The sequence below is a fragment of the Panthera onca genome, chromosome A3 (assembly GCF_046562875.1).
Source record: "Panthera onca isolate mPanOnc1 chromosome A3, mPanOnc1 haplotype 2, whole genome shotgun sequence".
NCBI lineage: Eukaryota > Metazoa > Chordata > Mammalia > Carnivora > Felidae > Panthera > Panthera onca.
In genome coordinates this window covers 81,239,082-81,253,444 of record NC_138341.1, presented here as the reverse complement: position 1 = coordinate 81,253,444, position 14,363 = coordinate 81,239,082, and the positions used below count along the sequence as shown (strand labels likewise).

Here is a 14,363-nt window from a genome sequence, read left to right as displayed (position 1 = left end):
AGATTCTAATGGGCAGCCAAGGTTGAGAACCAGTAGTCTAAATGGCTGTGCTAATGGACAGCTATAGCACAGCTATGATACAAATATCTGTAAGAGCCCCATGAACTATGCCTTGTTGAAAAACAGTATGGTATAGTATTAAAAACTTGGGCTCTGGAGGCAGACTGCCTCATATAGATTCCCCATTATCATGGCTGGCTGACTCAGGTGACTGACCTAACGTCTCTGTGCCTCAGCTGTCTCATTTGTGAAATGATACTAACTTAGGGGAACTGCTATGAAGCTCATTTGTATAACTATACAAGAGTCCTTACAACAATGCCTGCCTGGCTCATGGTGAGGACTGAGTAAATGCTGACCATGTTATTCTCTACCCTATTGCAGATGCCTGTGGAGTTCATGTCCATTTGGATTATAAGTGAAGTTATTGTTTGTTTTTGTTTTTGATTTAATCCAAATTTTGGTCCAACCACTGAATTCCTCCATAAAATCTACTATGGATTTTTTGGGTTTTTTTGGAATATAGTATCACAAAGGATAAGTAAAATCCCGAGGTGATCCTGGTTGCATTTAAGGGGGCTGTGCAAACCAGTCTTTAGTCTTATAAAAAAGGTGAGATGGATATGGGTGCTCCTGGTGTTAGGAGGCTGCATTTCTGTTGACTGATCTTTTCCAGATCCCAATTTGACAATTCTGTAATTCTGCAGCAGACAGAGCCCAGCATAAATGTCACACTGATGAACTTGATCCCAGCTGTCCTATTTAACAGCTGTCCTGCTTCTCAGTGGCACTGACCTAGTTTGAGTAATTTGCGCAAAATATCTCAGTAATCAAACCAACCTGCTATTTCACTTAGCTAAATCATTATTTAGGAAACATAACCATTCTGATTAAATTATTGGGGCAATCGAATACTGCTGCAACACTTTATTCCAATCCTGCTTGATTGTTCTTCCCTGACTTTTAGCAAAAGCAATTAACATACTCTTTACACTCCCCTGGGCAGCTTTGGAAAAAAAAAGAAGGAGGATGTATCATTACTGTCATATTTTTAATAGGTATACACAATTATTAAAGAAATAATAAAAGAACAGCAAGTATAATGAAACTTTCTAATGTCCTAGCTGTGCCCTCTTCCATGAAATCATCTTGTCTAGGAAAATGTTCAGTGAAAGAGAAGCATCACTGTAAGCACAGAAGAACTGTAATTATCTCCTCAATAACCTGACATTTCTGACTTTATTATTTTTGGTGTCATGGTTAAGGAAAAAAAGAATTCTGCTCTTTTTGCTTGTTAATATCTACTGAACCCTCTTAACTCCTCCAATTTTTTGGTACCATCCATAGGTGAGCAGCAGGGCAGGGTGGTCAGTGCTAAGAAGTAAAATGGTTTAAAGGAAAAAGGTAAAAGGGAGAGAAGGTTATTTGAGAAAGACATAAGGTCAAGGACAGATTCAAGTGGTAACTTCATATAATAGAATAGCATATACCAATGAAAACGAACCAGTCACAACACTGGAAGAACACAGATTAACCTCATAAACATCATGTTCATAATGTATGATTCCATCTGAATAAGGTTCCAACAGCCAATCTCTAGTATTAGAAGTCAGAACACAGATTACCTTTGGGGAAAGCAGAGGTAGATAGGGAGGAAGGGCCATCTTTTGGGGAAGCTTGTATTTACTGACCTGGGTTCCTAGTTGTGTTCACTAATAAGCAGTGTGATAAGTAATTCAATTGTACAGTTATGATTTGTATATTTTCTGTAAGTGTTAAAATTTTTTTAAAAAAGAAAGGAACGCTGGGATAACTGGATATCTACATGCAAAAGGATGAATTTCAACACCCTATCTTATTCCATATACAAAAAATAACTCAAAATGAATCAAATACTTAAATGCTCACCCTGTAGCTTGTATACTTGAGGCTTTATCTATGGTTTAAAACTATAAACTCTTAGGAGAAAACATTGCTGGTGTAAATGTTCATATCCGTAGACAATGATTTCTTAGAATACCTAAGGCACACAAAACCAACAACAACAAAAAGATAACTAGATTTCAAACTTAGAAACTTTTGTAAAAGGACATCTGTAAGAAAGTGAAAGGCAACCCATGGAATGGGAAAAATGTTTGCAAATTTGCAAATTATATACATCTGATGAGGGTCTAGTATCCAGAATATATGAAGAACTCTTACGACCCAACAAAAAAAGATAAATACTCCAATTACAAAAGGTAAGTAGGGGCGCCTGGGTGGCTCAGTCGGTTAAGTGTCTGACTTTGGCTCAGGTCATGATCTCACAGTTCATGAGTTCGAGCCCCACGTTGGGCTCTGTGCTGACAGCTCAGAGCCTGGAGCTGCTTCAGATTCTGTGTCTCCCTCTTTCTCTGCCCCTCCCCTGCTCATGCTCTGCCCCTCTCTCTCAAAAATAAATAATAAAACATTAAAAAAAAGATAAGTAATCAACAAAGGATTTGAATAGACATTTCTCTAAAGAAGGATCTATAAATGGCCAATAAGTTCATGAAAAGCTGAACATCATTAATCTTTAGGGAAATGCGAACCAAAACCATAATGAGATATTCCTTCATACTCACTAGGAAGGCTATAATAAACACACCACACCACACCCACACCCACACCCACAACCAGACAATATCATGTTGGTGAGGATGTGGAGAAACTGACACCCTCACACACTGCTGCTGAGAGTATGAAATTGTTGCAGAAAACAGTTTGGCAGTTCCCTGAGTTACCACTGGACCCAACAATTCTAATTCTAGATATATATCCAAGACAACTGAAAACATATATCCACACAAAAATTTGTACACGTAGGTCCACAGACAGCAGCATTGTTCATAACAGCCAAAGAGTGGAAACAACACAAAACCCTCAACTGATAAATGGATAAGCAAAATGTGGTATATCCATACAATTGGTATTGTTTGGCCATAAAGTGGAGTGAAATTACTGACACTTGCTAAACTATGGATGCTAAGTCAAAGAAGCCAGAAACAAAAGACCACATATTGGAGGACTCCATCTGTACGAAATACCTAGAATATATAGAGACAAAGTAGGTTAGTGGTTGTCAGGACTTGGAGGGAGGGGAGATGGGGAGTGGCTGCTTTATGGGATGACAAAATTAGTGTTAATGGTTGCACAGCCCTTTGAATAGACTAAAACCACTGAATTATAAACTTTAAAATGGTGACTTTTATGGCACATGAATTATATTTTTTAAAAAAAGTATTTGACTGTAAATAAATTACTATTTTTTTCATGGTGTAGTTCAGAAAGCCAAAGAGTTCAGGGCCATGGCAGAGGTGGTTGAGGAAACCAGTACATTCCCGTCCAGTGGAAAATGAATTCTTGGGCATTGCATCTCTTCAGGGCTGAATGAAAAATGCTTGCTGCAGCCATTTTTAAATCAAGACATTCCCACTGTTAACACCACTCCACTTGGGCTTGGGTGCTACCTGTGAGGCGGCTCTGGGTTCTCTCCTCTGGCTAGTAAAGCAATTTGGGAGGTAAGCGTCCTCTCCCAAACCTGCTGGAGGTGGGATATTAAAGAAGGTGGAGTGCCTTTGCAAGAGGAAGCCTGTGACTGATGAGATCGGGCTTTGCCAGAACCAAGCAGAAGACCAGCTTGATGAAGTCATCGTCAAATGAAAGGACAGGAATGGGATAAAAATGGAGAGAGGCGTAACCTTTACCATTGTGTTTCTGTAAAAATCCAATGACCTTTTCCAGCACGGTGGTTTTGTCCATTTTCCGCGTGTTGCCAGGGAGCATGGAGCTAAGCTCTTTGATGAGAACATTGAACTGGTCCCGACGCTTCTTCTCAGACTTGTTTCGAGAAGCTCTGTAAGCACAGAACACACAGGTTACTAGAACATTCCACATCATAAAGGCTTTATTATGAAATAGAAGTATTTTCTATCAGAGTGTGTTCTGTTGTGATCATCTGATCAGAACCCTTTCAGGGAAAGTAACATTTGCCACATTTTCGCGTTGACTAATGGGGACAGAAAAATGTTTTGCTAGACTCTTGGCCACAAAGACAGACAGTGTTAATAAGTAAGTTCTGACTCAGATGCGAAATCTTACACAGATTAGCTCTGTTGCCAGATGCTGCTCACTCTGACTTCATGGAGCTTTAACCTTCAGAGAGCAAATGACATGCTGTGTACATGGCTGCAGCCCAGAGGGTTTTGCTCTGATAGCCCTTCCTTAGGCTTTAACTATAGCCCCTCCAACCCAGAGCACCCAGCCCTTGGCACTGAGTTCCAAGGGCAAACCAAATTCCCTGAGTGTCTGGCAGGGAGCCAGTGCCACACAGGGCATATGTCCTGGCCTCTGCCCCAGAACTCGTCATCCTGTTGGGGAGACGAAGCATAACCGTCTGCAAGCCATGCTCGACCCAGGGCCAATGTGTGACAGAGAACGCATATGGCTGTCAAGCTGCTGAGAGCAGATGAACCCTTTTAAAGATGACATAGAGGAGCCTTAAATGAATATCACTAAGTGGAAGAAGCCAATCTGAAAAGGCTACATACTGTATGATTCCAACTATATGACATTCTGGAAAAGGCAAAACTATGGAGACAGTAAAAAGATCAGTGGCTGCCAGGGGTTGAGGTGGGGATGGATGAATAGGTGGAACACAGAGGACCTTAGGGCAGCAAAACTACTCTGTATGACATTATAATGGTGGATCCTCATCATTATACCTTTGTCCCAACCCACAGAACGTACAACACCAAGAGCGCTAATGTAATCTGTGGACTCTGGGTAATAATGATGTGTCGACGTAAGGTTCATCCATTGGAACAAATGTAGCACTCTGGTGAGGGATGCTGATAACAGGGAGGCTGTCCATATGTAGGGATGGGGGATATATGGGAAACCTCTGTATCTTCTGCTCTATTTTTCTCCACTCTTTCTGTGAACAACTACTCCAAAAACAATAAAGTCTATTTAAAAAATGACATGCTACACTGCACAATCTATACAGAGAACAAAGTAGAGTCCTTCGGCTTGAGAGGAGGGGACCTCTGAGGAGGCCTGGGAACCTCAGGAACTGGAAGAGGAAAACATGGCTCTAGGGGCCACTCTCCTAGATGGCTAAACAAGGAGCACGTGCCATAGGAAGCCTGCCCTCACCCTGAGGAGGTCTGGGAAACAGCACTGCTCTAGAAGACTTGATCTTTAAAATTTTTTTTTTAACGTTTTATTTATTTTTGAGACAGAGAGAGACAAAGCATGAACGGGGGAGGGGCAGAGAGAGAGGGAGACACAGAATCGGAAGCAGGCTCCAGGCTCTGAGCCATCAGCCCAGAGCCCGACGCGGGGCTCGAACTCATGGACCGCGAGATCGTGACCTGAGCTGAAGTCGGATGCTTAACCGACTGAGCCACCCAGGCGCCCCAAGACTTGATCTTTAATGACATGCCACAGACCCAGGGGCTGGATCTCAGCCCCACAGGACTAGCTCCTCATCAACAGTCACCTTAGTCAAAGGTGAGCCAGAGCTGGGAGAGCTGACCAACCTTCAACTCACCCAGGGTGGGCTTGTTCCACAAAGTTGGCTCCCTGAGAGAGCGGGAGCCACAGTGGCAGGGCCCGTTAAACATGGTCTACTTGCTCTACGTACCCTGGGGTCTGGCATCAAGGTGCCCAGGACGGCTGATCACTTATCAGGAGGCTGTTGGCCAGCATGAAGTCAGGACTGGGTGCTGGTAGCTTGTGACGATTCAGCAAGTTCCCATCAGGGGAACTGGCCTCCCTTGGGGTAGGTATCCACATCTACAGGTATCAATGTCAATAATGATTCTGCCTTCCCAAACAGCCCTTGTAAACACAGGGACATGATGAAAATATCCTTTTCTTAGATGCCACGATGGCCATTACCACTCTGCCTCTGCCTGAGGACACATGACCTGCCTTTATTTCAACACACCTGTTTACAAACCATCCTTTGCTGATAATATCTTGGTTTGGGCTCCTTTCTGATAACACCTGAGGCAATTCTTTAAAGCTCACTTCTCAAGTGTGTGGTCACTACCCATATGTAAGGATCTCTTCCTTTTCCTGACTTTTCCCTCATTCCTATCCTTGGATAGGGGTTTCTACAAAGGCCTCATTCCTAACCAAGTAACTGCCCTCACATGTGTTCTCAGAGTTGCAGACTGAATGCAGGTGTCCAAGGAAGAACCTAAGGTGCCTTTTGCTAGTCTAGGGTAAAAAGCCTAATGTTCAAACACATGGGAGAGAAGAAAGGAACCTTTCAACTTTCTGAGTGACTGTCTATGCATTATAAATAATTTTTTGGCCTAGATTTTAAGAGTGACATGCAGCCTCCTTAGCCAAAAAAAGCTCTGTTCCTGTCCTAGTTTGCCCATTATAAATTATTTGTGAGCCGATAACACCCAGCTCATTATTACTCTGTTCTCTTCTTCAATGGGTGTAATGACAACCAACATGGCCTGGCAGAGAATACGATGAAGGCTTATATCATTAGTGACAGAAACACAAGCTTGTTTCCGTCAGCCTCCGCCTGGGACACACTATGGTGCCCACTGGAAATCGGTCAATGTCAGCTGGATCTGCAGCTCTGAGGCAAGAGAAAGAAAATGAGCCTCGAATGACCTTATTTCCAATAAGGAAGTCAGCTTGGCAGGCCCCGAGACACCACACATAAGGCACTGGCGCAACCAGCTGAAAGACACTTAATCAGCCTCTGGGTTTGTTTTTTCTTTTTTACATCATTATTTACATTCAACAAAATTCACCCATTTTAAGTGTCTGGTTTGATGAAGTTTGGTAATTGTGTAACCACCACCGAAACCCAGAGACAGAATGGTTCCCTCATCCTGAAAGGTATTCTCCTCCAACTTGCTGATGTCCCCCTTGATGACAGCCACAGGAAGCCACTGCTGTTGTCAGTTTAGTTTTGCCATGTTTAGAATTTCATACAAATAGAATCAGACAGCATATAGTCTCTAACGTACATGGAGCATTAAGTTTTTGAGATCCATCCATGTTGTTGCATACATTAACATTTCATTCCTTTTGATGGCTGACTAGTATTCCATTGGGTTGTTTCCAGTTCAGGGGTATTGAGAAGAATGCTGCTGTGAGCAGTCACATCCATGTCTTTGTGTAGACATAGGCACACATTTCTCTTGGGTAAATACATAGGTGTGAAATTGCTAATTCCTATTGTAAGTATATATATGTTTACTAGTTCACTGTTATAAGATACCGCCATATTGTTATGCCAAGTGGCTGTACTGTGCCTGCATTTCCACCAGCAGTTTATGCTTCACACGCCTGTCAACATGTGGTATTGTCTGTCTCTTCTTCCTTTAGGCATTGTAATGTTTCCCCATTGTGGTTTTAGGTTGCATTTTTCTGATGACTAATGATGTTGGACACCCTTTCACATGCTTACTGTTGTTTCATATATTTTCTTTTGTAAAATGTCTGTTCAAATCTTCTGCCCATTTTTCAGTTGGGGTGTTTCTCTTCATATTGGATTTAAGAGACAGGAGAGGGAGAGGGAGAGAAAGAGAGACAGAGAGAGGGGGAGAGAGAAAGGCTGGAAGGGAAGGTGTGTGTGTGTGTGTGTGTGTGTGTGTGTGTGTGTGTTAAATATACATTGATACAAACCTGACCCTTTGGTTTGAATGAAGGGCTCAAAAAGCCCCCAAGTTATATTTCCTAGTGTCCCTCAAGGGATATTGGTTACACAGATAACCTTTGCTGGGTACTTACTATGTAACAGGCACCATTTTAAGTGCTTCACATATATTAATCCTCATGATGACCCTTTAAGATAGATACTATTATCCCCATTTCACAGATGAAGCAGCTGAGGCACTGAGAGGTTGTGTGACTCACTGAAGTCACATCAGTAGGCAGTGGTGGAGCAGGCTGGCTTGGATGCCCATGCCGTGAAGCGCTGCACTCTCCTGTTCCCTTCCACAACTCCCTCCAGAACCACCGTGAAGGTATGTGTTATGGAGCTTTGTACCAGTGCTCTGGAAGCACAGGACTAAGAGTGACGAATTCTGGCTGCTTGAGGTTATAGCACAGAAACAAAACACATTCTGCAGAAAAATGGCATTTCATGCTAATAGGATAATGGTATTTGTGTTCAGGGAAGAATGCTGCAGAAAAACAACTAAAAACAGCCAACTAAAAGAAGCTTAGAGTCTAGAGGAAGAGATGGATTTCACACATCAGGTACAACATGATAAGGGCTAGGTGACAAGTTTAGACAAATTGCCAAGGGAGTTCACAAAGGAAGGAGATCAGCCCTGTGAGGCGGTGAGGGGAGCCCTCAGGGAAGGGGCTGCATGCAAGGTGGCCTTGAGGGGTGGGCAGGCAGGCGGTGGGAAGACAGCCCAGGAAGAGCTGACTGGCCAGGTTTGACAGGACAGTTGGGGACATGTGAGAAAGTAAAGTGAGAGAGAGGACAAGAAGAGTGAGGTCAACCACAGTCTCAAATGCCAGTACAGGCAATCTGGTCTTGGCTTTTGGATGAATCCAGGACAGGGTACTGATGGACAGTCTGGGGGAGGGAAATGGTTAAGAAACCGGGGAAAGGGGGAAAGGGACCCCAGCTCAGGGGGAAGTGAGCAGAGACAGGAAGGAGAGGTGAGGCTGGTCAGCCACAGTACTGTGCCCTACATGGCTAGGGACTCTGCTCCCTGAATTGGGCACTAACCAGACCCACTATGTGGAGCATGGGGGAGAATGTGGGGGTCAGAGGCAAAGGAATTTCACCTGAATTTCATTTGTCTATGAGAAAGTAACACTGATGATACATATCTTTAAGATTATTACTCTTAAAATGAACATACGGTAAACATTTTCTTTTGGGCACAGTTCTATAAATTTTTGCATGTGTATAAATTCATGTAACCATCATCATGACCCAGAGACAGAAGAGTTCCCTCTAAAGCTCCTTCATTCTCTCCATGCCTGTTAACCAACGGCAAGCCTTGTTCTGTGTTCCATCACTATGCTCCCTTGTGGAAAATGTCATAGAGATACAATCATACAGCATGTAACCCCTGAGCCTGGCTTCTTCTACCCACAGAATGCCTTTGAGATTCATTCAAGTCATGGTGCCTATCAGTACCTTGCCCCTTCTTAGTGCTGAGCACTTTTTTATTGTATGGATGTCCCACAGCTGGTTTATCCATTTACCTGCAAAGGAAATTCAGGTTGCTTCCCACTTTTGGTGATTATGAAGAGAGCTGTTGTATGCATTTGTGTACAGGTTTTTGTGTGAACACAAGGTTTTAGCCCTCTGAAGAAAGTAACCTGGATCATATGGAAATTGTATGTGCAACTTCATAGTAAACTGCCAAACTGTTTTCCAGAGTGGCCCTACCATCCTACCTCTCACCAGTCCTATAGGAGCAAACCAGATGTTCTATGTCCTTAAGGGGAGTTAGTATTGTCAGTACTTTAAAAATTACCTAATCTAAGACATGTGCAGTATTATCTCACTGGGGCTTAAATTTGCATTTATCTAATGGCTAATGATGTTCTACATCTTTTCATGTACATTTTTTTGCCATCTTATATCTTCTTTGGTGAAGCATTTGTTCATGTCTTTTGCCAATTTTTAAATTTTTTTAATGTTTATTTATTTTTGAGAGAGAGAGAGAGAGAGAGAGAGGGCAGGGGAGGAGCAGAGAGTAAGGGAGACAGAAGATCCAAAGAGGGCTCTGCACTGACAGCAGAGAGCCTGATGTGGGACTTGAACTCATGAACCATGAGATCATGACCTGAGTTGAAGTCAGAAGCTTAACTGACTGACCACCCAGGCATTCTGCTCATTTTTAAACTGGGTCTTTTATATCCTTACTGTTGAGTGTTAAGCATCCTTTATATATTCCGACACAAGTCCTTTGTCCGACATATGATTTGTCCGTATTTTCTCACTGCTCACCTTTTTATTCTCTTAATGGTGTCTTTCACAAAGTTTCTCATTTTGATGAAGTCCAAGTTAGCAATTTTTTTCCTTTTGTGGATTGTGCTTTTGTTGTCAGGTCTGGGAACCCTCTGCCCAACCTCAGACCAGAAATTTACTCCTGTGTTTTTTTTTTCCAGGAGTTTTACACATTCCACATTTCACAATCCATTTTGAGTTAGTTATTTTTATAACCTATAAGGTTTAGGTTGAAGTTTATTTGTTGTATATGGATGTCCAATAGTTCCAGCACCACTGAAGACAAAGCATTCCTACATGGGATTATTGTTGCACCTTTGTAAAAAAATCAGTTGGTCATATTTATGTAGGTCAATTTCTGGGTTCTCTATACTCTCTATTCTGTCTCATTGACTATGGATCTATTCCTCCACAATGCCATGCTGTCTCAATTACTGTAGTTTTATAATAGCCTTAAAATTGGATCATGTGATTCCTCCAACTTTATTCTTCTTTTTCAAAATTATTTTGACTATTCTAGTTTCTCTGTCTTTCCATTATAATTTATAATCAACTTGTCTATATCTACAGAGTTCTACCAGGATTTTGATTGAAATTGCTTTCAATTTTTTTAATGTTCACTTATTTTTGAGAGAGACAGACAGAGCACGAATGTGGGAGGGGCAGAGAGGGAGGGAGACACAGAATCTGAAGCAGGCTCCAGGCTCTGAGCTGTCAGCACAGAGCCCGATGCGGGGCTCGAACTCACAAACTGCAAGATCATGACCTGAGCCGAAGTCAGACGCCCAACTGACTGAGCCACACAGGCACCCCTTGATTGAAATTGCTTTAAATCTATGGACCAATTTGTGGAAATTTTGCATTTTTACTCTTTTGAGTCTTCTAGTCATAAACACAATATATTTTTCTATTTATTTAGGTTTTCCCTGATTTCTATCATGAGCATTTTGCAATTTTCACACATATATCCCATATATAAATTTATACCTATTTCATTCTTTTGGATTGATTACAAGTGGCATGGTATTTTTAATATTAGTTTCTAATAGTTCAGTGCTAGCCGACAGAAAGATGATTTGTGTGCTGACCTTGTGTATCCTGTCAACTTACTAAATTTATTTATTAATTATAGGAGTTTTATATTTCTTTGTTTTGATAAATCTCTTGGGATGTTCTATATATACAAACATGGTATCTTTGAATAGGTTAGTATTATTTCCTTTTTTCCAATCAACATGACTTTGCTTTCTTTTTCTGTCTTACTGCTCTATGATATTGAATAGGAGTGATGACAGCAGATACCTTTGTCTTATTCCCCACCTTAGGGGGAATATGTTCAGTCTTTTGCCAATAAGTATATCAGCTAATGGTTTTATGCAAATGCCCTTTATCCAGTTTAGGGAAATTCTCTCCTATTCCTAGTTCGCTGAGTTTATATCATAAATAAAAGTTGAATTCTGTCAAACCCCTGTCAAAACCCTGTATTCATGTAATATGATCATGTGGTTTTGGTTTTTCTTCTTTAGCTTGCTAACTTGGTGGATTATAATGACTGGTTTTTGAATACTGAACAGCCTTGCAATCCTTGGATAAAACTCCACTTGGTCATGATGTAGTTTACATATATGTGTACATGATGTATATGTCACACACACACATATACAACTTGCTAAAGTTTTATTGAGGATTTTTACATCTGTGTTTATGAAGGATATTGGTCTGTAGTTTTCTTTTCTTGTACTATTTTTTTTCTGGGTAATGCTTGTCTCATAAATAAGTTGGGAAGTATTTCCTTCTCTTAACTTTTTGGAAGGGACTGTGTAGAATTGGTGATATTTTTTCTTTTAATGTTTGGCAGAAGTTATCAGTGGAACCATCTGGGTCTGAGATTCCTTTTTTCAGAAGACTTTTAACTACACATTCAATTTCTTTATTAATTATAGGACACTTCAAGATTTCTATTTCATCTTGTAGGAGTTTTGATAGCTTCTGGTTTTTGAGTAATTGGTACCTCTCATCTAATTTGTCAAATTTACATGGATACAGTTGTTTATAGTATTCTATTATGGTCTTTTAATGTCTTTTTAAATGTCTGAAGGGTGTGTAATAATATCTCCTTTTTTACTCCTGCTATTGGTAATTTGTGGCTTTTTTTTTTTTTTTTGGTCATATTTGCAAAAGGCTTACCAATTTTATTGATTTTTTTAAAGTTACCTTTGGGTTTTCTCTATTATATTTCTGCTTTCAATCTTATTGATTTCTGCTCTCACATCTATAATTTCCATTCTTCTTTTTGCTTTGAATTTATTTTGCTCTACTGTTTATAGTTTCATAAGGTGGAAGCTTAGTTATTGATTTGAGACTTTTCTCTTTCCTACTATAATCATTTAATGCTAGAGATTTCCCTCTAAGCACTGCTTTCACTGAAACCCACAAGTTTGGGTATGTTGTATTTTTTATATTTGTTCAGTTCTAAAATTCTTTGAGACTTCCCTTTAACCTTTGAATTACTTAGGAGCCAAACTGTTTAACTTCCAAGTTTTAGAGATATTGTTCCTGCCATCTTTCTGTTTGCAATTTACTTTCGGTTCATTTAGACTTGTTTACACTTATTTTATAAAGCAGAATTTGGTTAGGGAATGTTCAATGGGTACTTGAAAACAGTGTGTATTCTGCTATTGGTAGGTGGAGTATTCTATAAATGTCAATGGTGTTTTGGTGTTTTTAAATTCTTCTATACCCTTGCTGACTTTCTCTCTACTAGTTCTATTCCTGAGATAAGCATATTAAAGACTCAGTAAACTTCTTTAGGTTGTGCTTCATGTATTTTGAAGCTCAGTTGTTAGGTGTATACACATTTAGAATTGCTATGTGTTCTTGGTAAATTGACTAGTATTATGTACTGTCACTATTCCTGGAAATTTTCTTTGCTTTGCAATCTACTTTATTTTATATTAATATAGTCACTCTGGCTTTCTTTTTATTAATTTATTAATAAATTAATTTATTAATTTATTAATTTATTAATGAATTAATTTATTAATTTATTAATGTTTTGTGGTATATCATTTTCCACAGTTTTACTTTGAACCTACTTATATCATCATATTTGAAGTGAATACCTTGTGGACAGCATATAGTTAAGTCATTAGAAAAATTCATTCTGACAATCTTTCTTAGTTGGCATGTTTAGACCATTTACATTTAATATAATTATAAGTTTGGATTTAGGTATATCATTTTGCCATCTGTTTTCTGGGTTTTTTTTCATTTTTTTTGTTTTTGTTTCTATTTCTTCTATCCTGTTTTCTTTTGGGTTGTTTAAACATTTTTAGTATTTCATTTTAATTTATCTATTATATTTTTATTTACTATAGTTCCTTGTATAGTGCTCAGTAATTACTCTTTGGATTATAATATAAAAATTATCTTTTCAGAACCTACTTATAATATTTTACCATTTAAAGTGGAATGTAGAAACTTTTTTCCATATAGTTCTCTATATACTCCCTTCCTTTATGATGTAGTCATCTTGTGCCCTACATCTACATACAGTGAATCAGATCAGATTATGTTGTTTTCCCCCAAATGTCAGACTATTTATTCTATGTAGCCAGATATTTACCATTTCTCTTCTTCCTTTATATCTCATACTCCAAGTTTCTATCTGGTATCATTTCCTTTCTGTTATAACAGCTTCCTTCAGCAATTCTTTCAGAGAAGGTCTGTTGATAAGAAACTTTCTTATTTTTGTCTTGTTTTGTTTTGCTTTTTTTAACTTGAGAATGTCTTCACTTACCTTCATCTCTGAAGGATATTTTTATTGGACATAGAATTCTGGGCTAATGGTTCTTTCCTTTAAACTTTTAAAAAATATTGTGTCACTACTAGATAGATGGCTTCCATAGTTTCTGATAAGAAATTCATGGTGCTATCTAGATTTATCCCATGTGGCTGGTCTTGGATGTCGGGTGGTGGTCTATCCTGCGGTTCAGTCTGAAAGTCTACGGTATACTACTTAAGGTCAGACCCATGCATATTCAGATTGGTGGGGAGCTCAGGATCTCATAACCTTCTTTATATGTTCACTTTCCTGAGCTCCTTCCTCTCATATCTCTTCCCAGTACTTTTTGGTTCCCAAGGCTCCCTTTTAGTTCCTCTGGCCAGAAAGCTGGTTCTTTGCTTTATTCTGCTTTGCCTCACACTTCCTACATGTGCACCTTCATTTGGGGCCATGCAGTAGGAAAATAGAAAGGAAGAAAAAAACAACAGGGTTTCATCCCACCCTCTTAGAATATAGTTCCTCTGCTCAGAAAGATTCCTTTTCCTCGACATTTTAAGTTTCCTATGGGCCCATGTTGTTGTTGCTGTTGCTACTGTTGCT

The 14,363-nt window shown here is 39.7% G+C and overlaps 1 protein-coding gene across 4 annotated transcripts in view; it reads right to left on the bottom strand.

Moving 5' to 3' along the window:
- The window catches only part of NPAS2 (neuronal PAS domain protein 2), a 159,213-nt gene that overhangs the window by 60,013 nt on the left and 84,837 nt on the right, over positions 1-14,363 (bottom strand). For all 4 annotated transcript variants that reach the window (XM_078444374.2, XM_078444376.2, XM_078444377.2 and 1 more), the window contains exon 3: positions 3,726-3,874. In XM_078444374.2, coding sequence (XP_078300500.2) covers positions 3,726-3,874 — 149 coding nt within the window. The remainder of the gene's footprint in view (positions 1-3,725; positions 3,875-14,363) is intronic.